This window comes from Lepidochelys kempii, chromosome 4 (genome assembly GCF_965140265.1).
Source record: "Lepidochelys kempii isolate rLepKem1 chromosome 4, rLepKem1.hap2, whole genome shotgun sequence".
Classification (NCBI taxonomy): Eukaryota; Metazoa; Chordata; order Testudines; family Cheloniidae; genus Lepidochelys; species Lepidochelys kempii.
In genome coordinates this window covers 97,694,968-97,714,790 of record NC_133259.1, presented here as the reverse complement: position 1 = coordinate 97,714,790, position 19,823 = coordinate 97,694,968, and the positions used below count along the sequence as shown (strand labels likewise).

The 19,823-nt window shown below is 38.4% G+C and overlaps 1 protein-coding gene across 3 annotated transcripts in view; it reads left to right on the top strand.

Moving 5' to 3' along the window:
* The window catches only part of TBC1D1 (TBC1 domain family member 1), a 205,463-nt gene that overhangs the window by 96,600 nt on the left and 89,040 nt on the right, over nucleotides 1-19,823 (top strand). For all 3 annotated transcript variants that reach the window (XM_073342291.1, XM_073342290.1, XM_073342288.1), the window contains exons 5-10: nucleotides 3,292-3,396; nucleotides 4,087-4,219; nucleotides 5,781-5,872; nucleotides 9,623-9,733; nucleotides 14,896-15,024; nucleotides 18,641-18,727. In XM_073342291.1, coding sequence (XP_073198392.1) covers nucleotides 3,292-3,396; nucleotides 4,087-4,219; nucleotides 5,781-5,872; nucleotides 9,623-9,733; nucleotides 14,896-15,024; nucleotides 18,641-18,727 — 657 coding nt within the window. The remainder of the gene's footprint in view (nucleotides 1-3,291; nucleotides 3,397-4,086; nucleotides 4,220-5,780; nucleotides 5,873-9,622; nucleotides 9,734-14,895; nucleotides 15,025-18,640; nucleotides 18,728-19,823) is intronic.

Sequence of the window (19,823 nt, the reverse complement as noted above, 5' to 3'; positions counted from 1 at the left end):
CTTTTTGCGGATACAGACTAACACAGCTGCTACTCTGGACATATACAGCTTCTCTTCATCTCACTAGGAGAGGGGAGGGAACAGATTACTTCACTCTCACATCCGTGTGTGGCCAGCCACAGAGCAGTATCAGAGTTTCCTTGGAGCCATAGGCGTAGTTTGATTTCTGTATTTGAGGGGGTACCTCCAGTCAGACCAATGGGGCCGTGTACGGGGTGGAGGGGGCAAATTCCACACCTTCTAGCTTCTTGCAGTTTGGGAAGACAACGGCTGTCATGCCCTCCCCACAAACTATGATAATGCTTGGAGCCTGTTGGCACCTACTTCTGACTGTGCTGTTAGCGCTGGGACATGGCTGCCACTATGATACAAGGCAGGAGGCTAAGGTTGCCTGTCCTAGTTGCTCTGCTCTGCCTGCTGTGTTCTTGTTCTTAGAAGCAATTGGGATATTGAAACAAGCACATGCTCTCAAAGTGGAAATCCCGATTACTTTAATACTCTGCCTTGCTCGCAAGTATTAGTCTTGTGAGTCTGGCAGAGTTTTTAGTGATGCAAGACTCCTACTGATCCAGCCCTGATCCAGCCAAGCACGTAAGCCTGTGTTTAACTTTGAGGTCACCTTGAATTTATGGGAATACATTGGGGCTTAAATTAAGCAGATGTTTTGTGCTTTGCTGGTTAGGCGATGAGAGGCCTGGGAGGCCTTTTGTTTCACCGCCTTTACCACTCAAAATCGAAGATATAGGGTGACTGCGTTTTTGATTATGAACAAGGTGAAGTTTGTGAATTTGTTAGTGGATTGCTCTGCAGAATAGGTGGCATGTTCATAGTGTTACAGCCCATGTTAGTATGTATGTTTGGGGAGTTTTAAGAAAACAAGCTGGGGTACGTTCTGGCTACTTGGTGAAGGGACACATGCTGTGCTTGCTGCATTAGTCAGCAATTCTTTTTGAAAAACTAGGGCATTTTTTAAAGTGTTTGTAATGAAGTGAAGGACACTACCTACTGAAGAAGGACTGCTGGTGCCACCTTAGCATGTTTCTGAAGTTTGTTTCTCTGTAAAGATGGAGATCAAATTGTGTTCCTTCTTTACACCAGACTTGTGATATTGTTCCATCTGAAGCATGGTTAGGGATATGTCTGCTAAAATAATTTTGGAAGTGTCAGGAGAGGCCTGCTCCAACAGTCCATCAAGAAATGGAACTGATTCTCTTTTAAAATAAGTAAATAAAATGTGTCCTATAGCCATAAAATAGGCTTTAAGACCAATCTAGAAATTGAAGAGTACTGTGGCCTCTGAATCCAACAGTCTTTGCTATACACTGTCTACCCAAGCTTGTAGATAATAATATAGAAACATAGGAGTCCTTATATCACTGTTTATTGTAATTCATCAAGTTCAGAAAACTGCTTCCAGGAGCAGAAAAATACTTGATTCTTCTGAGGGACTTGTCTGTGGAGGGGAGGAGAGGGTTATAAAGGATTCCTTCCAGCCTGCTGTAGGTAATCTACTTATACTTTAACATATTCCAAAGAATACTGACCAATTCCAAAGCAAATCCTATTTAGCAGATTATTCAGAATCAGTATAGAATTTCCATTTTCCCAGATCTAAGTGTTATACCACAAGACCCTGGAATGGAACTCACTCAGACTCAAGAAGAGTTTTTACAGAAATAAAATTTCATGAAGTGTGCAACATTCTGAGTAACCAACAGAAAATTTTTATGAGTTTCATCTTGATCTTGCTAATGCTGGTATACAGTGGGAGTAAACCCTTTTGAAGTCAATGGAGTTGCAAATATATATATAGGGGAGGTCAAAATCAAGCCTTATTATATTTTCTGGAAAGCATATTTTCTGGAACTGACTGTCAGATATTATAACGATGGGCTCTGCAGTATACACCCTAAGAGAGCTAGCCTGGGCGTTTACAGGAAATTAGAATTTAAGAACCTGAGGCCTCTAGATCATTTAATTGTCTTTCTAATGAATATCTTCTGTTGAAATATTAATGCCAAATGTTTGCGTTTGTTAAAATACTTTTTCCAAGTGGTATGAGTATGCAACTATCATATTATGAGAAGTTGGATATCTACATGTATATTAAATTATTTTTCTTTATTCAGTTGGAGCTTGATGAAAGGTTATTAATATTTATAGCAAGGACATTGTGCTGTTCACATTATTTTATGATTACTAGCCTTGCTCTGCTACATATACATGCTGTTGTTTTTGGTGCTCCTAGCCAGTATGTGTCCAAAAATATTCATGTTCTATTATTTTGGTATCCTCATGATACAGTGACAATCTTGAGTATTCAGCAAATCAAACATTGATAGGGAATACCAGAGAAATGTATTGTTTGCTAATATTCAAATTAGTTATAACTGACTGAAACTCACGTTTTTCTTGTGAATCTGCTCCTGGTTTTTGGTTTAACAAATCACATGCCTCTTTTCTACTATCCTTAATGGAAGGTTGACTTTAATATGCAAAACCCACTTGTGGCATGACACCAACATGAAATTGCCCAACTAGTAACGGGTAGGTAGAGGTACAGATACATTTGTATTCATGAAATAAAATAAATTGTACAAAATGTGATTATATTTCTCTCCTGCATCCTTTGTACACTGCTTATCAGAAGCCCTGATCTTGCAAAGACTTTTGTGCATGCTTAATTTTCTACACCGAAAGTAGCTGCACTGAATTCAGCTGAACTATTCAAATCGAGTAAAGTTAAGCATATGAAGAAATCTTTGCAGTATTGGGGCTATCACATTGTGGGCACTGCCAGAATAATGTAATATGGGTTTTGTTTCCAATTCTTTGGCCTGATTCTGCAATCTTTCCTCTTTCTGAGATATATGTACTGACAGTAGTACAATTGAGTAGTAAGTACTACTGAATTTGAGTCAGAGTCACTGAATTAAGTCCCCAGTGTGGATGCAATGTCTTTGGAGGAGTTTTAACATTTACTGCAGTACATTGGAGATCAAACTTAATCTGGTCTGGTCATGTGGTCATGCATTTGTCTGTTCATGCAGGTTCTTCCCCAGCAGATCCATTACAGTTTGCTACATTTGTAAATGAGTAGTTATGATTTAAATATATTTACAAGATCCTTTAGTAGGCTAGATGGTTTTTATATAGCTGGAATGAGATAGTTGGTTTACCACGATGCTGTTGGACGTCTGTCTAATGTGTTGGTGTGATAATTACATGTATGAAATCAACTTGTAAACATGACTGACTTTGACTCTTTTGTTACTACTTCTTTTGTGCCAGGGTATTAGACATGTGGACCACTTTGGGTTCATCTGTAGAGAGTCGTCAGGAAATGGTGACTGCTACTTTGTCTGCTACGTGTTTCAGTGCACAGATGAAGCCCTGGTAAGAGATGCAAATTAAAGGCCTGATATCATAAGGTGCTAAGCTTTTTTGTTGTTTGATCTCAACTCCCATTGCATTTATAAAAATGTAATTGTTCTCAAGATTGCAAACTGTTAAGAAACTGAATTTTTGTTGACGGCAGAGGTTAGAATATGTATCCTATTCAAAATAAATATAACCTCCTACGCTGGCATGCCTGCAGTGGTCATGGGCCATGGAACACTTCATACTTCACCAAGCATTATCACGTTGTATATCGTGGGTTTTTGTTTGTTTTTAAAAATTAGAACTTCCATTAAAATGAATGGAGAGGTCTGATTACATTCAGTAGGTATATTGGTTTTGAAAGCCAAACCCACAATCAGAAGGTCAGTATCTCAGGGGTGCCCTGCTCATTATCCTAACATAATCCCAAAACAATGAAGGTATCCTTTTTAAAGAGACTGACTTTGTTGGGTTGAAAACAACACTAACTTAGTGTAGCAGAAATCACATTTAATTTCAGGTTTCAGAGTAGCAGCCGTGTTAGTCTGTATTCACAAAAAGAAAAGGAGTACTTGTGGCACCTTAGAGACTAACCAATTTATTTGAGCATAAGCTTTCGTAAGCTACAGCTCACTTCATCGGATGCATTCAGTGGAAAAAAAAATTTAATATTTTAACCTTGATTTCCTCTCTTGTTCTCGTTAGGTTGATGAAATCATGATGACTTTGAAACAGGCTTTCACTGTAGCTGCTGTGCAACAAACCTCCAAAGCTCAGCTCCAACTTTGCGAGGGATGCCCTATGCAATGCCTGCATAAACTCTGTGAAAAGATTGAAGGTAAGTATTAAGCAATGTTGACAATGAAACCTCTTGAGAATGTATTCTACCTAGCTTACTTACCAGAGTGATATTTTTATGTGTGAACATTGATCTAAAGGAATACACATTTTTTTTAAACCTAGGACTGTATTAACTTTGGACACTTGAAGCCTGGTCAGTTAATTAAAAAAATAGCTTTAATACAGTATAAGATCAAAGTACTAGTGTCAAGAATGATCAAATAAAAGCTAAATTGATCATACTGTGTATTTACTTAATTTTTAAAAATAAATAAAAGTTAAATATAATTGCATTGAAAATTACTTGGTTCTTGAATTTATAAACAATAAAAAAATTGGAAATAACTTTTAAATGAACTTTTAAGGAATATACTGCCCTAGCTGAGTACTGCATGTTCTGTTAATGAACTGAGTTAGATAGAGGTGGTGGTCTGCTATCAAACAAGATCTCAAACAGTGGATCCCTTTAATGTGTTTGACCTGTACTTCTGCTAGAAAACAAAGTAATTGCAGCTTACATCCATTGTACAGAAAGTGGCAAAGACATAAAGTCAGGAACATTTTGCATTTCAGCAGATTTCACAGCTAAGAATTTAGCCATTTAGAGGCAGGGCTGGGGTGAATGAGGGACAGCAACAGCTGTCAGATCAATGAAAAGCCATAGTAGCTTGTTGGACCAAGACATATCTGGTATTAATCTGTAGAAACAGGAGAATTTCTAGAACTACACTACCTTGTACTTTGTTTTGGCCTTCAGCTAGCTATGATTCTGAGAGCACTAAAAGGACAATTGAGTCTGATTGAATATTATTGTCCACCTCCAGCTTGATGGAGAAGTGTATAAACCCCACAATCAGATGCTTAACAATTACAGAAACCTGTTGGTGGCTAAAAAAAAAAAAAAAAAAAAAAAAAATCTAGAAAAGGAATTTAATCAAGGATAAGAAAAGGAAGAACTAATGAGAGCCACAGGGTTGTCTGCTTTTGAATATCAGTAAACGAATTCAGCAAAAGAAAAAAGCTGAAGAATACAGTATTTCACGTATCTTGGCAAAAGTCTTGAAGAGGCAAATTATAGACCAAGGCATATAAATGAGAAAGTACTTAATAGGAAATATATTTTAAAAAACCCCAAGTCCCCAAAACCTATACTGCATAAAACCTCAATAAAGAATCTGTTGATAAGCCGCAGCAGACTCTAGGTTCATTCTGTGTTATAGGATCCTGCTATCTTCTAGGTCAGCTAAGAAGCCTAATCCTGCACTTTATCCCAGCAAAACGCCTTGTTGCAAAAGATTGCATTTCCCCATTTTACATGCATTATAAAGTTCATATTTACAGATTGATGTAAGTAATTATATAAAACAAAGTACACTGCTTTTAAATATATATACTACAACGCCCATCTGCTAAAGCTAATGCAGATAACTCATTTAAATAGTAATGATTATACCTCTTATTTAAGCTTCTGTTCATATCATATGAGTAGTGTATTGTATCAGTTTAAAGCTTGCTTATTACAGTATTTGTTCAATTTTTCTTGGGTTATCACTTATTAGGACTACATCCTTCTAAAACTAAACTAGAACTCCAGAAGCATCTAACAACACTAAATAACCAGGAGCAGGCCTCTCTTTTTGAGCAGGTTCAGGTAATGTGTGTTTTTTGTTTGCTAGTTTTATTTCTAAGTTAAAAGTTACATTGCTATGGTTTTTATTTACAATCTGTGTCCAGCATGAACACTTTTTTATTTTCCTGAGAATTGTTCTTCAGCTTCTTACAGTATTCAGTGACAATCTAGAAATCTCCCTTTGTTTTAAATTCTGGGTCATTCACTGTTGTTTCTAGGGCTGGTCAAATCTTCAGTCTAAACTGTTTTTCTGATGGAAAACTGGATTTTTGACTAATGAAATTTTTACAAAAAGTGTCAGTAGAGAACTTTACTTTTCATCAAAAAATCAAGTGCCAGAACGTTCAATTTGGAGATGTGAAACGTTGTTTTGACACCTGTGATCAAAACAAAAGGTTTTGATGTTCCTGAATTGATACTTCATTTCAGCTTGGTTTGTTATTCGACCTGATTCTAAATTAGGGCTGTCAAGCGATTAAAAAAATTAATTGCAATTAATCGCACGATTAATCACGTTGTTAAACAATAATAGAATATCATTTATTTAAATATTTTTGGATGTTTTCTACATTTTCAAATATATTGATTTCAATTACAACCCAGAATACAAAGTGTACAGTGCTCACTTTATATTTATTTTTATTACAAATATTTGCACTATAAAAAAAAAGAAATAGTATTTTTCAATTCACCTAATACAAATTGCAGTCTCTTTATCATGAAAGTTAAACTTACAAATTTAGAATTATGTAAAAAAAACCAACAAAAAAACCCCTGCATTCAAAAATAAAACAATGTAAAATTTTAGAGCCTACAAGTCCACTCAGTCCTACTTCTTGTTCACCTAGTCAGTCAGACAAACAAGTTTGGTTACAATTTGCAGGAGATAATGCTGCCCACTTCTTGTTTACAGTATCACCTGAAAGTGAGCACAGGTGTTTGCATGGTATTGTTGTAGCCAGCATCGCAAGGTATTTACGTACTATATGTGCCAAAGATTCATATGTTCCCTTCAGCCACCATTCCAAAGGACATGCATCCATGCTGATGACAGATTCTGCTCGATAACAATCCAAAGCAGTGTGGATGGACACATGCTCATTTTCACCATCTGAGTCAGATGCCACCAACAGAAGGTTGATTTTCTTTTTTGGTGGTTTGGGTTTTGTAGTTTCTGCATCAGAGTGTTGCTCTTTTAAGACTTCTGAAAGCATGCTCCACACCTCATCCCTCTCAGATTTTGGAAGGCACTTCAGATTCTTAAATCTTGGGTCAAGTGCTGTAGCTATCTTTAGAAATCTGATATTGGAACCTTCTTTGTGTTTTGTCAAATCTGCAGTGAAAGTGTTCTTAAATCAAACAACATATGCTGGGTCATCATCCGAGACTACCATAACACAAAATATATGGCAGAATGTGGGTAAAACCATGGAGCAGGAGGCATACAATTCTCCTCCAAGGAGTTCAGTCACAAATTTAATTAACGCTTTTTTTTTTTAACACGCATCATCAGCATGGAAGCATGCCCTCTGGAATGGTGGTTGAAGCATGAAGAGGCAAACAAATGTTTAGCATATCGGGCACGTAAATACCTTGCAATGCCGGCTACAAAAGTTCCATGCAAACGCCTGTTCTCACTTTCAGGTGACATTGTAAATAAGAAGCAGGCAGCATTATCTCCCATAAATGTAAACAAACTTGTTTCTCTTAGTGGTTGGCTGAACAAGAAGTAGGACTGAGTGGACTTGTAGGCGCTAAAGTTTTACATTGTTTTGTTACGGAGTGCAGTTATGTAACAAAAAAAAAATCTACATTTGTAAGTTGCACTTTCATGATAAAGAGATTGCTCTACAGTACTAGTATGAGGTGAATTGAAAAATACTATTTCTTTTGTTTGTCATTTTTAGTGCAAATATTTGTAATCAAAGGTAATATTAAGTGAGCACTGTACACTTTGTATTCTGTGTTGTAATTGAAACCAATATATTTGAAAATGTAGAAAAACATCCAAAAATATTTAATAAATTTCAATTGATATTCTATTGTTTAACACTACCATTAAAACTACAATTAATCATGATTAATTTTTTAATTGCGATTAATTTTTTAGAGTTAATTGCATGAGTTAACTGTGATTGATCGACAGCCCTAATCTAAATATTTCAGTTTGTTGAACCAAATCAAACTGGTTTGGTTTTGGAGTAGTTTCACATTAATCTGTGTCCTGCTGAGTTGTGGTGACTCATGGGAGTAATAGTTTGGGACTGTGGTGCATCATGGGAAAAGTAGTTTTATCAGGAAGAGAATGGGAACATAAGGCACATGGAAGCTCAGGCAGACTCACTTTAATGTGGAACTAATCCAAAACTAAACTTTTTGACAAACTGGAATATTTAGATTTGGGTCAGCCTAACCAAAAATGAAACATTTAGTTTAGTTGAGAAACATAATAACTCCTGGGTATTTGGGGGCTAACTGGCACTAGTGCCTCAGCTGACTGGGCATTTCTGTAACCTAAGCTTGTCTTATTGCACTGAGGTCCCTAAAACATATCTGTTGAAGATGATTTTTATTTTATTGTAAGGCTGTAGAAATAATCCACTGGATAAAACATAGCAAAAAAAATCTGTCATCTCTGCACTTTTTTAATTCAAATTTTGGTGGTCTGGGATTTTAGATGCAGTGAGTCCTTACAGCTCAATATGTTTTCCTGATTTCCATTTTAGAGATAATTATCTTTCTAAAAATATTTTCCATAACCAGAGTTGCTCCCAGTCATATTTTATATTTGCTCATAGTATATCCCATACATTATGTATGTAATTGTGAGAATTTTGGGAATTTAAAAAGCTTCACCTTTGTGATATGTACTACAGTAGGTTATCATTTTAAAAATATTTTCTCTTCTAATAATCCTAAAGGCTAGGTGGAAATCTGAATAAGCAGAGATAAATATTTTCATCTGGTCTCCCCTCTGATGTTCCTTAATAATAGATTGCACCTGTTTTAGGACCAGTGCATTAATGCATTCTAAACTCTCTTGTGGTTATAACTGAGTATCTCTATAACCAAAACAACATTTAGCTAAGTTGGCAGGTATACTTGCAATTAATTAATTAAATTAACAGTAATGATTTTTTTCTAAATGTTTTGAATATTTTTGGGCAAAATATAAAAGTTGCTTTGGATATTTATTTTTAATTTAAACTACTTCAGAGCTTTAGGATTAAAAACCAATAGCAGGATTTAAAATATAAATTTAATCTTTGAAATCTGGGTACCTGCCATGTTCTACTGAGGTGCTTGTTACAAAGGTGAAGTTTTATATAACGAAAATTGGATCCATAGTAAAATGGTCAGATAACTGAGAGAGAAATATTATATATGCACTACAGAGGTAAAACTATAATTTTATTTTGGAATCATATTGATAAATGATATTTATACTGAGAATTATTCTAGCTATGACAATGTTATACTTTCTAAAATATGCTTCAAATGACTTTCAGCAGCTGATATCTGCTGCTGTTAGTCACAATATTGTGTGGTATTTGTGAAATATCGTTAAAATATTGATCTATGTTGCTGCATTGCTTGAATCACTGGCGTCCTCTAGTGGAATTATACAGCAGCATCAACTAGATTAAACTATTCAGTGTGCATTAACTACCCACTGGCAATCACAAAAGTTAAAACAGAGGGGAATAATTTTAAAGCTGCTATATGAATGCAGCTCTTATTTTTCCATGTGTTTGTTTGTTTCTTTTAAAGAAATTAAGACCAAGGAATGATCAGAAAGAGAACGAGTTGATTATCTCTGTTCTAAGAAACATGTATGAAGAAAAACAGAAGGATCATGTTCACATTTGGGAAGCAAAGCAGGTATATGAGCTTTCATTTAAAAAAAAAAAAGTCTTTTTCCTTTCCTACTAACTTCTCAATGGTGAATTTCCAACTTTGTATTTAACGTTAAATTAACACTGAAGTGAAAGCCCACTTTGCTTTTTCCTGGTGGGATATTTATTATTTAACGTGTTTATTACAGTAGAGCCAACTGAGTGTGGGGTCCCATTGGGCCAGGCACTGTGCAAACACAGTACAAAGACATGCCTTGTCCTGAAGGGCTTACAATCTAAATAAACAAGACAGACACAGGGTTTGGGGAAGGGGTAGAACACAGAAACAGAGTGAACAATGGGTTGGCAGCAAATGTCATTTTAGTCCCATGATTTTTTGGGGGGTGAGTTTACTTAGGAGGGGATATTCTAAATGGAAAGAAAGTGAAGTGGAGGGGGACAGGGCAGAGAAAGCCAGGGTAAGGAGGGGCAGGTGTGCAGTGAAGCTGAGGTGGAATCACTGAGGGAGGGAGAGCTGGAGGGTTGGAGCAACAGCCACTCAGCAGTGGGCAGAGAAAGTCCAATCAGAATATACTTGTATAATCCCAAGTGCTAATAGCAAGGGGGGAAAAGATATAAACCCTTATGCTTTGGGGCATAAGAAACCCACTTGTGGCACTATCCACTATGGAGTCTCTTGTACCTTCCTCTGAAACATCTGGTACTGGCTGGTACCAGTCTAGATGGACCAGAGGTCTTTGCAGTTAGTCTATTCTTATCTTCTCAATACAGTGGATATAGAAAACATTCAAATGAAAATACTACATTCTGTCACAGGTACTATTTACAGCTGAAGCATATATGTGTAATTTCAAAAAGACTCAGCTCTCATTTTCTGATTCCCTGTTAGTCCCAGTAGAGTTCAGTGGTGAATCAAGCCTGCTGGAATTTATCCTGAGGAAGGACTGCTGAGGTTGCCAGTAATATGGGGGATATTTCTTTGTTTGTGTGGAAATATCATTGAGACTGATGCAAACAGAGGTTGTTGTTAAACACTACTGCAGAACTGACAGAGGAGACAGTGTTCTTCACTTGAGAAAGGAAGGACAAAACTACAGTTCAGTCTTTTCAGTCTTTGTCTACACTAGCACTTCTGTCGGTAAAACTTTTGTCGGTCAGGGGTGTGAAAACAACACCCCCTTGACTGACAAAAGTTTCACCAACAAAAGCACGGTTGTGGACAGTGCTATGTCTACGGGAGACGCTTTCCTCCTGACATAGCTCCTGCTGCTCGTTAGGAGTGGTTTAATTATGCTGGCAGAATACCTCTTTCCTGCCAGCATAGAGCGGCTACACAGAAGATCTTACAGCTGTGCCGCTGTAAGGTCCGTAATGTAGACAGAGCCAAAGAGTCTGAAGGAGCTGGGAGGTAACCAACATTACATGCAATATGGGTAGAAAAGAATGTGGGCAGATTGCCCTTCAAATACAGGTATTGTGGCCAGGAATCTCCCCAGTCTCGCCAGACTTAGCACTTCCCCCTCTGGCCGTGGCAAGGCCTGGGGTAAATCAGCCCCACCCTGGACAGTGTTTGTCTTCCCTCTCTGTGTTTACTTGTCAGTATTTTCAAGGTAGGCCTCAGAGCAGGCCCAAGGAGGGTCTCCTCTACCAAGCAAAAGGAAAAAAAATTACAAACACATTTCCCGGCCCCCTCGCCGAGGGGTGCATGTTGTCATGTTGTTGGCCCCGGGGTGTCAGTCCTTCCCCTAAACAGACACTCAGGTTTAGTTTTCAGAGTAACAGCCGTGTTAGTCTGTATTCGCAAAAAGAAAAGGAGTACTTGTGGCACCTTAGAGACTAACCAATTTATTTGAGTATAAGCTTTCGTGAGCTACAGCTTATGCTCAAATAAATTGGTTAGTCTCTAAGGTGCCACAAGTACTCCTTTTTTTTTTTCAGGTTTAGTTATTTCCCCTATGGGGAGGACAGCAGCCTCTCACCCTGAAGAAGCCTGTCTCCCTACTGCCACCAGCCTTGCAGCAGCTTGTCTCTCCTCCCTCTCTCTCACCAGAGGAGGGGTTTTAAAATATCTCAGGCATGGATGAGTTTTTAAAAAGAGACTAGTGATTTTGAATGTCTCAGTTTTGGGGTACCCAATTTGAAATATCTTAAAGGGGCCTGATTTTATAGAAAAGGCTGAGCACCCCCTGTGCCTCTGAAAACCAGTCCTCTTTAAGGTGACTCAATCTGGGCACCCCAAAACGGAGGCACCCAAAACTACTAGTCATTTCTGAAAATCTTGGTCAACATTTCTTTCAGTATCTACCAATAGCAGGAAATGTACTGTAATGCCTGCTCCAGGCAGTCTCCTCCTGCAGGCTAGGTACACAGTGAACACACGGGAAGGTCAGATTCATTGAAGTCCCTACGTGAAGCAGCCTGGAACTCTGCTCCCTCTAAGTATTCAGACTTAAAGCATGAAGTAATTGGAGAGGCATCACCCACTTCTTTGTGACTAGCTCTGCATTTATTTTAATCTCTGATCCTTTTATTACTTATTGGTTAATGTGACAAAGTTCCTCCTCTGCCTTGGTGGATCCTGCGCTTATTGGCGGATTTGCGCGCCTCAGAGGTTCACGGCAGCCCTCCACTTTTCCACTTTTGTGGCTCAACTCTGCCATTCACTCAGTTAGCCTCATCACTGGCCAGCATGGGGAAAAGGAAGAAGAATAATCCACACGATCTCTGCTGATCCACCTAGTGGATCGGGGAACAGGCCAGAGACCTTCCCCTCTGGTGGAACCCGCAGGCCAGGTCAACTCCTCCGGTATTAAGTAGGGAGTTGTGGGGATGGAGGGATGGGGGGAACTCGGGCCCGCCCTCTACTCTGGGTTCCAGCCCAGGGCCCTGTGGATTGCAGCTGTCTACAGTGGCTCCTGTAACAGCTGTGTGACAGCTACAACTCCCTGGGCTACTTCCTCATGGCCTCCTCCCAACACGTTCTTTATTCTCACCACAGGACCTTCCTCCTGATGTCTGATAATACTTGTACTTCTCAGTCTTCCAGTCGAACGCCTTCTCACTCTCAGCTTCTTGTGACTCTTGCTCCCAGCTCCTCGCACGCACAGCACAAACTGAAGTGAGCTCCTTTTTAAATCCAGGTGCCCTGATTAGCCTGCCTGTCTTAATTGATTCTGGCAGCTTCTTGATTGCCTGCAGGTGTTCTAATCAGCCTGTCTGCCTTAATTGTTTCCAGAAAGTTCCTGATTGTTCTGGAACCTTCCTAGGACTTTGAGTGAGTTAGCTGCAAGAACGCATATCACTCCCCCAGGGAAAAGGGACCTACTTAACCTGGGGCTAATATATCTGCCTTCTGTCACTCTCTTGTAGCCATGTGGCCTGACCCTGTCACATTAATTATTAACATTGCTGAGAAAGCAGCAATTCACATTCTTGTTTTATGATTTACTGTTTTTGTCAATTCTTCAGTCATTTGCGTGTCTGACAGAAATGTGTGGACTTAGAAAGAGCAGCGTGGGCTGAGGTAGGACAGGAGGAAATGGTGTTTGGGTTTTTTTGTTAACAGATGTGAAATATTTTCATTTGGGATTAGTGCCAATTATTTTTCTCAAATAGTTTCAGATTCTAAACAGTTAGAAAGTGGGTGTTTAAGGAAGAAGAAGATATCTTAATATAAAAACTGTGTGTGGATTTTAATGCTGCTGAGACATGCTGTAGTCTGTTTTTTTAGCTCTTGAAACCCCAAAATAATAATCTGACGCTTGTAAAGATGCCAAAGTTGTAGCAGCAAACTTGATTTGCCTCTCACCCAACCATTCTTCTTAGTAGAAAATGTCATATCTACTTCGATCTTTTATCTTCAGAGCTGTGGAACAGTAAATACCTTTGGACTTCATCTCTCAAGATGAATAACCCAAACACCCTGAATTTTTTGCCTTCTCTCCTGCATTGCTACTCACACTTGCTTTCTGGGTGAGGAATCCTACTCAGGTTCTCTATGTTAAATTGGAAGAATTTAAATTTAAACAGCTGCAAGAGATTTCATAGAACATTCATATTTTTGAACCAAACGGTTCTTTTCAAAATAAGTGTTTTTCACCAGAAAACTGCAAGGTCTTTTTAAGTAAATGGCTTGCTATGTGCGGTTGAGGAGAGTTGAGTTAGAGGGAAAAGATTGAATTCTCTGTTTGGGGGATTGGAAATAGGATATAGTGTCATTTTGTTTGAACTGTCAACAGCCTGGATTGGTAATGACCAAAACTTACTGCTGTCAGAGAGCTGTTCACTTGTCCATTTGATATCAATTGGTCTAATGCATTCACATCTCTGATACTGTTGCCATTGTGTATATCTGGCACTAATGCTGGGAGCCTCAGGAGAAAAGTTCAAGATTTAATGGACACCGAGAATTATTCTTTGGTCCATATAGTTGATAAGACTAGGTTAGGTTTGAGGCACAACATTTATCCCTCCATTCCCATTTCTGTGGTGCTACACCCATTCTGTGTTCAGTTTCCAGAGCTGTCTGTCTTTCACAAGCACTAAAATTGGCCTTAAATTTCTAACCAAAAAAAAAAAATCAGCTGTAAGTTGACTGTCATCCGTAATGTGGAAGTGTTCCTCATGGTGATATATATATATGCAAGAGTTAAACTTTGTGTGTCTTCCTGGACCTCAGTGCACTCTGCGTTCGAAGGAATGGAGTTGGGGGAGTGATATGTGTTCTTGCAGCTAACTCACTCAAAGTCCTAGGACATGATTGCCATGAAAAATAAAATAAATAAATTGGTCAAGTCTAATCTGAGGTGTTAAAATAAATAATTCCCCCACAACATCCTGAATCCATTCCTCGTGCTTACAGATGATATAATTGTGCTCTGGCATTGAGGTAAACATGTGAAGAGACATATTTTTTGTTATGAAATACAATATTCCTGGTACTCACTATACTTCACTTAACAAATAAATGTCATTTGGAAAAGAGATTCCCAGATCTAGTAGTAGGTTAACTCAATAAGCTTCAGTGCTGTTATGCTAGTAGAAACACAATGCATGAGAGGATTCAGAGCTTAGTACAGTTTTGGTTTAGAAAAGCTTGGAAATGTGCTACTAAGATGTCTAAAATCTTTCATGGAGTTTTGTTCTGTACAGCCCTGTATTTTACACCTGCTTTCTTAAATATTATAGGCTTCACAGCCTTCTGGAGAGACTACTGGAAATGAGATGCCAAGCAGTGCTCCCAGGTTCAGACTAGATATGTTGAAGAGCAAAGCTAAACGGTCACTAACAGAATCATTAGAAAGTATCTTGTCACGGGTAGGTATCTTTATTTGAATTGACTTTTTTTGAGTGACAGACACATAGTGTACATCTACTTTTGTTTCCTTCCAAGGCAAATTGTTGAACAATTATTAAAGACAGTTCCTGAAATACTTAGGTGAACATGGGCTTTGTAATGAAAATCATACCTTTCTAAGATGGAAGAAGAGAACAGATTAGTGGATAAAGAAGCAGTAAATATCATTTTAATATGGGCTTTTCAAAAACATCACAAGAGGCTATAAAGGAAGCTAAGCAGTTATGGCATTAGCAGTAAAATTCTCTCATTGATTTAGAAACTGGATAAGAGAAATAGAAAAATCTGTTCAATTTTTAACATAAGGAAATTAATAGTGGGCTGACCAAGGACCCTTAATAGGACAGATTTTTAAAATAATATTTATTAATGACATGGGGTGGGGAGGAGACAATGTGGTGGCGAAAATCTGTAGATACCACAGAATTATTTGTAAGTCAGGCCTATAGAAGATTAGGAGGAATTTCAGAAGGCGCTTACAGAGATAGGAATTTGGGCAATATGATGGAGGATGAAATTCAATGTAAACAAGTGGCAGGTGATAAACATTGGAAGGAACTCTTTGAACCTTTACACACTGATGGTCTCTCAATTGTCTGTAAACACACTGGAAAAAAGATGCAGATATCATGGTCAGATGGCTGGCAATATTTGCTCAATACACCGCAGCAGTTAAAAAAACAAATAAGATATCAGGTTGTATTAGGATAAGAATGGAGAAAAATACTGAAAATATTATAATGCCACCACTTAAACCTCTGGAACCCCTTCTCTCTGAATACAGTTATTTTGGTCTCTAAAAGGAGATAGCACAAAGTAGAGAAAGTCCAGAAAATGGTGTGACAAGAATGATTAGGGGCTTGCAAAGATTTCTGTATGGAGTGAGGTTGAACATTCAGGACCATTTAGTTTGGAGAGGTGATGGATAAAAGTTGACAAGATAAATTTTACAAAACAGTAAATGGGAGAGAAGATTTATCATGGAGTGCCATTTATCCTTCTCATAATACAAGGACAAGGAGACATTCAATTAAATTAATGGCAGGTCTGCGCTAGAAGTGTTTTGCCAATTTAGCTATCCCTGTATACTGCACTGGCAAAGTGTTCTTAGCATGGATGCAGTTCATACGAGCAAAATTGAATTTTTACCAGCATAGCTTACTACAGCTTCCCACACTGAAGCAAACTAAGCTCTCCCAGCAAAATCACAATTTTGCCAGGATAACTGTGTCTACTCTGGAAATTTTTGCTGGCATAGATATATTGCTTACAAATCACACTTCATCACTTCCCTGACCAACATAGCTATCCCAGCAAAAGATTATCATATAGATCGGCCTAGGATGATAAAAGAAATATGCCCTTACACAACATATGATAACTAATGAAGATCTCTGCCATGAAATACAAAGGCCTAATTTACATTAGGAGAGTTTTGCTGGCAAAACCCTCTTGTGGACACTGCTATATCAGTGTAAAAGTGCCTGATTGGCATAAGCTATATTGGTATAAGTGCAAGTTGTGGACGGATATGTTGCACCAATAAGATAATGGAGTGGAAAGTGAATTTATAAAATTTGCAGATTACCCCAAGCAGGGAAGGGTTGCGAACACTTTGGAGGACAGGTTTAGAATTCAAAGTGACCTTGACAAATTGGAGAATTGGTCTGAATTCAGCAAGATGAAATTCAGTAAAGTTAAGTGCGAAGTACTACACTGGGGAATAAAAAATTAAATGCACAACTACAAAATGGAGAATAACTGGCTAAGTGATAGTACTGTTCAAAATGATCTGTGGGTTATAGTGGATCACAAATGGAATGTGAGTCAACAATGTGATGCAGTTGCAAAAAAAGACTTATTATTTTGGGATGTATTAATGGGAAAGTCATATGTAAGACACGGGAGGCAATTGTCCCACCCTACTTGGCACTGGTGAGGCCTCAGCTGGAGTATTGTGTCCAGTTCCAGGTGCTACACGTTCAGAAATGTGTGGACAAATTGGACAGAGCCCAGAGGAGAGCGACAAAAATAATAAAGGTTTCAGAGTAACAGCCGTGTTAGTCTGTATTTGCAAAAAGAAAAGGAGTACTTGTGGCACCTTAGAGACTAACCAATTTATTTGAGCATAAGCTTTCGTGAGCATCTGATGAAGTGAGCTGTAGCTCACGAAAGCTTATGCTCAAATAAATTGGTTAGTCTCTAAGGTGCCACAAGTACTCCTTTTCTTTTTTTAAAAATAATAAAAGGTTTAGAAAACCTGACCTATCAGGAAAGGTTAAAAAAAACTGGGCATGTTTAGTCTTGAGAAAAGATGACTGAGGGGGGATCTGATAACCATCTTCAAATATGTTAAGAGCTGTCATAAAGAGGACAGTGATCAATTGTTCTCCATGTCCACTGAAGGTAGGACAAGAAATAATGTGCTTAATCTGCAGCAAAGGAGATTTAAGTTAGATAATAGGGAAAAGTTTCAAACTATCCGGGTAGTTAAGCTCTGTAATAAGCTTCCAAAGGAGACTGTGGAATCCCTTTTGTTGGAGGTTTTTCAGAGCAGGTTGGACAGACACCTGTCAGGGATGGTGTAGGTTTACTTGGTCCTGCTTTAGTGCAGGGTACTAGACTTGATGGCCTCTTGAGGTCCCTTCGAGCTCTGCATTTCTATGATTCTATGAGTATAACTGCATCTACATTAGGGCTTTTATTGGCATAGCTATGTCAGTAAAAAAAATCACGCCCCTGATCAATATAACTATATTGATAAACCTTAAGTGTAGACCAGGCCTGGGGCAAAAAGGTTAGTAAGATTCAGAAAAAGAATATTAATTATTCATGGTAATGATGATGTCAACAGTTACTCTATTGCAACTGGAATAAAACTTCATACAGGACTTTAACCTTTGTGCTTCAGAACATAAGCCAACTATTAGCTGCCTGTGGTCAAGAGCAGGTTTGCTCCATAGACATACTGTTGCATAACTATCCATTATCAGGTTGCTATGCATTCCTCTGGGTAATCCAAAAGGGCTTCAGTCCAAGGGATTGTACCAAACTCTATGGATTTTCACTCTGACCTAGAGACATGCAAATCAGTATAACAGAGGTGATGTTTGTTGGGAGAGTCTACATGAGTTCAATGTGCTGATGTAATCTTCAATTCTCTGTACTAGTCAGTTCCTATCTTTGCATTATGATGGAGATAGCCTAATGTGAAAATTCATTTTATGGTCTGAGGGAGGTGCTGTAATAATATTTGTAATTCAAGCACATGATTATTCAAACCCTTTCCACATATATATTTTGTAGGATATGACGCTACCAACAGCAATCCTGGCTGAAAAAAAGAATAATTTGGCCTGCGTGAGTGTATTAATTGCTAGGGTCCTTAAAATATCTGTTGCCTTCCTGAAGGAAGCACCTGTTTCTCATGGAGAGGCAGGTTATTCTTAGGCATTTCAGGAAATTGAATATGATACTGGCAGAATCAGTGATTTAACAGTTTGAGTAAGGATGTTCTGTTGGAATGCAGTTTTTTGTGTTCTAATTCTGATTGCTTCATATACTTTATTTCTAAAGGGTAGTAAAACCAAAGGTTCACTAGAAAATTCTGGAAGTGTGGATTTGGACAGCTCCTTATCCAGTACATTAAGCAGCACAAGTAAAGTAAGTAATCACCATAGTGAGTGAATAAATTGAGAATCTTCTGCTAACCTTTTTTGTAACATTCACAGTTAAAATCATGTGATGTGTTGGTGTAATCAGTCTATTTTAATGTCTTATATTTATTATTTTTTCATGAATTCATGACTAAAAAATCTGATAGATTGTGTGGGAAGAAAAACAAAACACCAGACATGAAAAATGTAGCTATACGAGTAATATGATACAATTTGGTGCTAAGAATGTGCTTTTTTTCTACCAAGGGGAACTCTGTTCTTGCATGCTGGCCCACAGGGCAGATACTTATTCCCATGCAGAGCCCACAGAAGTCAATGGTGCTTTGCCAATGATATCAACTTGCAACATCAGGGCCTAAATTCCATCTTCTGTTCACCCCATTGCTGCAGGCAACTTAAAGAAATGTGGGTAACCAACTCAGGTGTGCACTCCACACTAAAATGCATCTGAATCCCCTGAGCAATGGTATGATCATAAACCACATCCTTGGACATGAGACTACCACCCCACACTGGAATCCGTATGGGCTACCATTAAACAATAACAACCCATACTCAATGGGTTCCACATCCTGAAAGAAATCTTTTCCAAACCCTCTTTTCATGCCTTCAAACAATGCCCCCTCCAAACTTTCCAAGCTAATCGTCAGAAGCAAGCTCCCCACTGACCAGGACTCACCTACTCAAAGCAGCACCAGACCCTCCCATAACAGCAGATGCAAAACCTGTGGACATATCTCCACTGCTACAATGATCAATACTCCCCACAACACATCTTTTAAGATCCATGAGTCCTACACATTGCTATCACAACTTGTGGTGTACCTCATCCAGTGCATTAAATGCCCCATTAATCACTATATGGGTGAAACCAGATAATCACTCAGGGCAAGTCTGCAAGAGCAATGGCAAGAACTTTTCTGCTGGCGTAGTTAATCCATCTCCCTGAGAGGCAGTAGCCCTAGCGCTGTCTACATTGGGAGGTTAGGTCGGTTGGGCGGGGGGGAGGGGAGGAGATGATGAATGTTTAAAACACCTGACCAATATAGTTATACTGATTCAGGTCTGTAGTGAAGACCAGA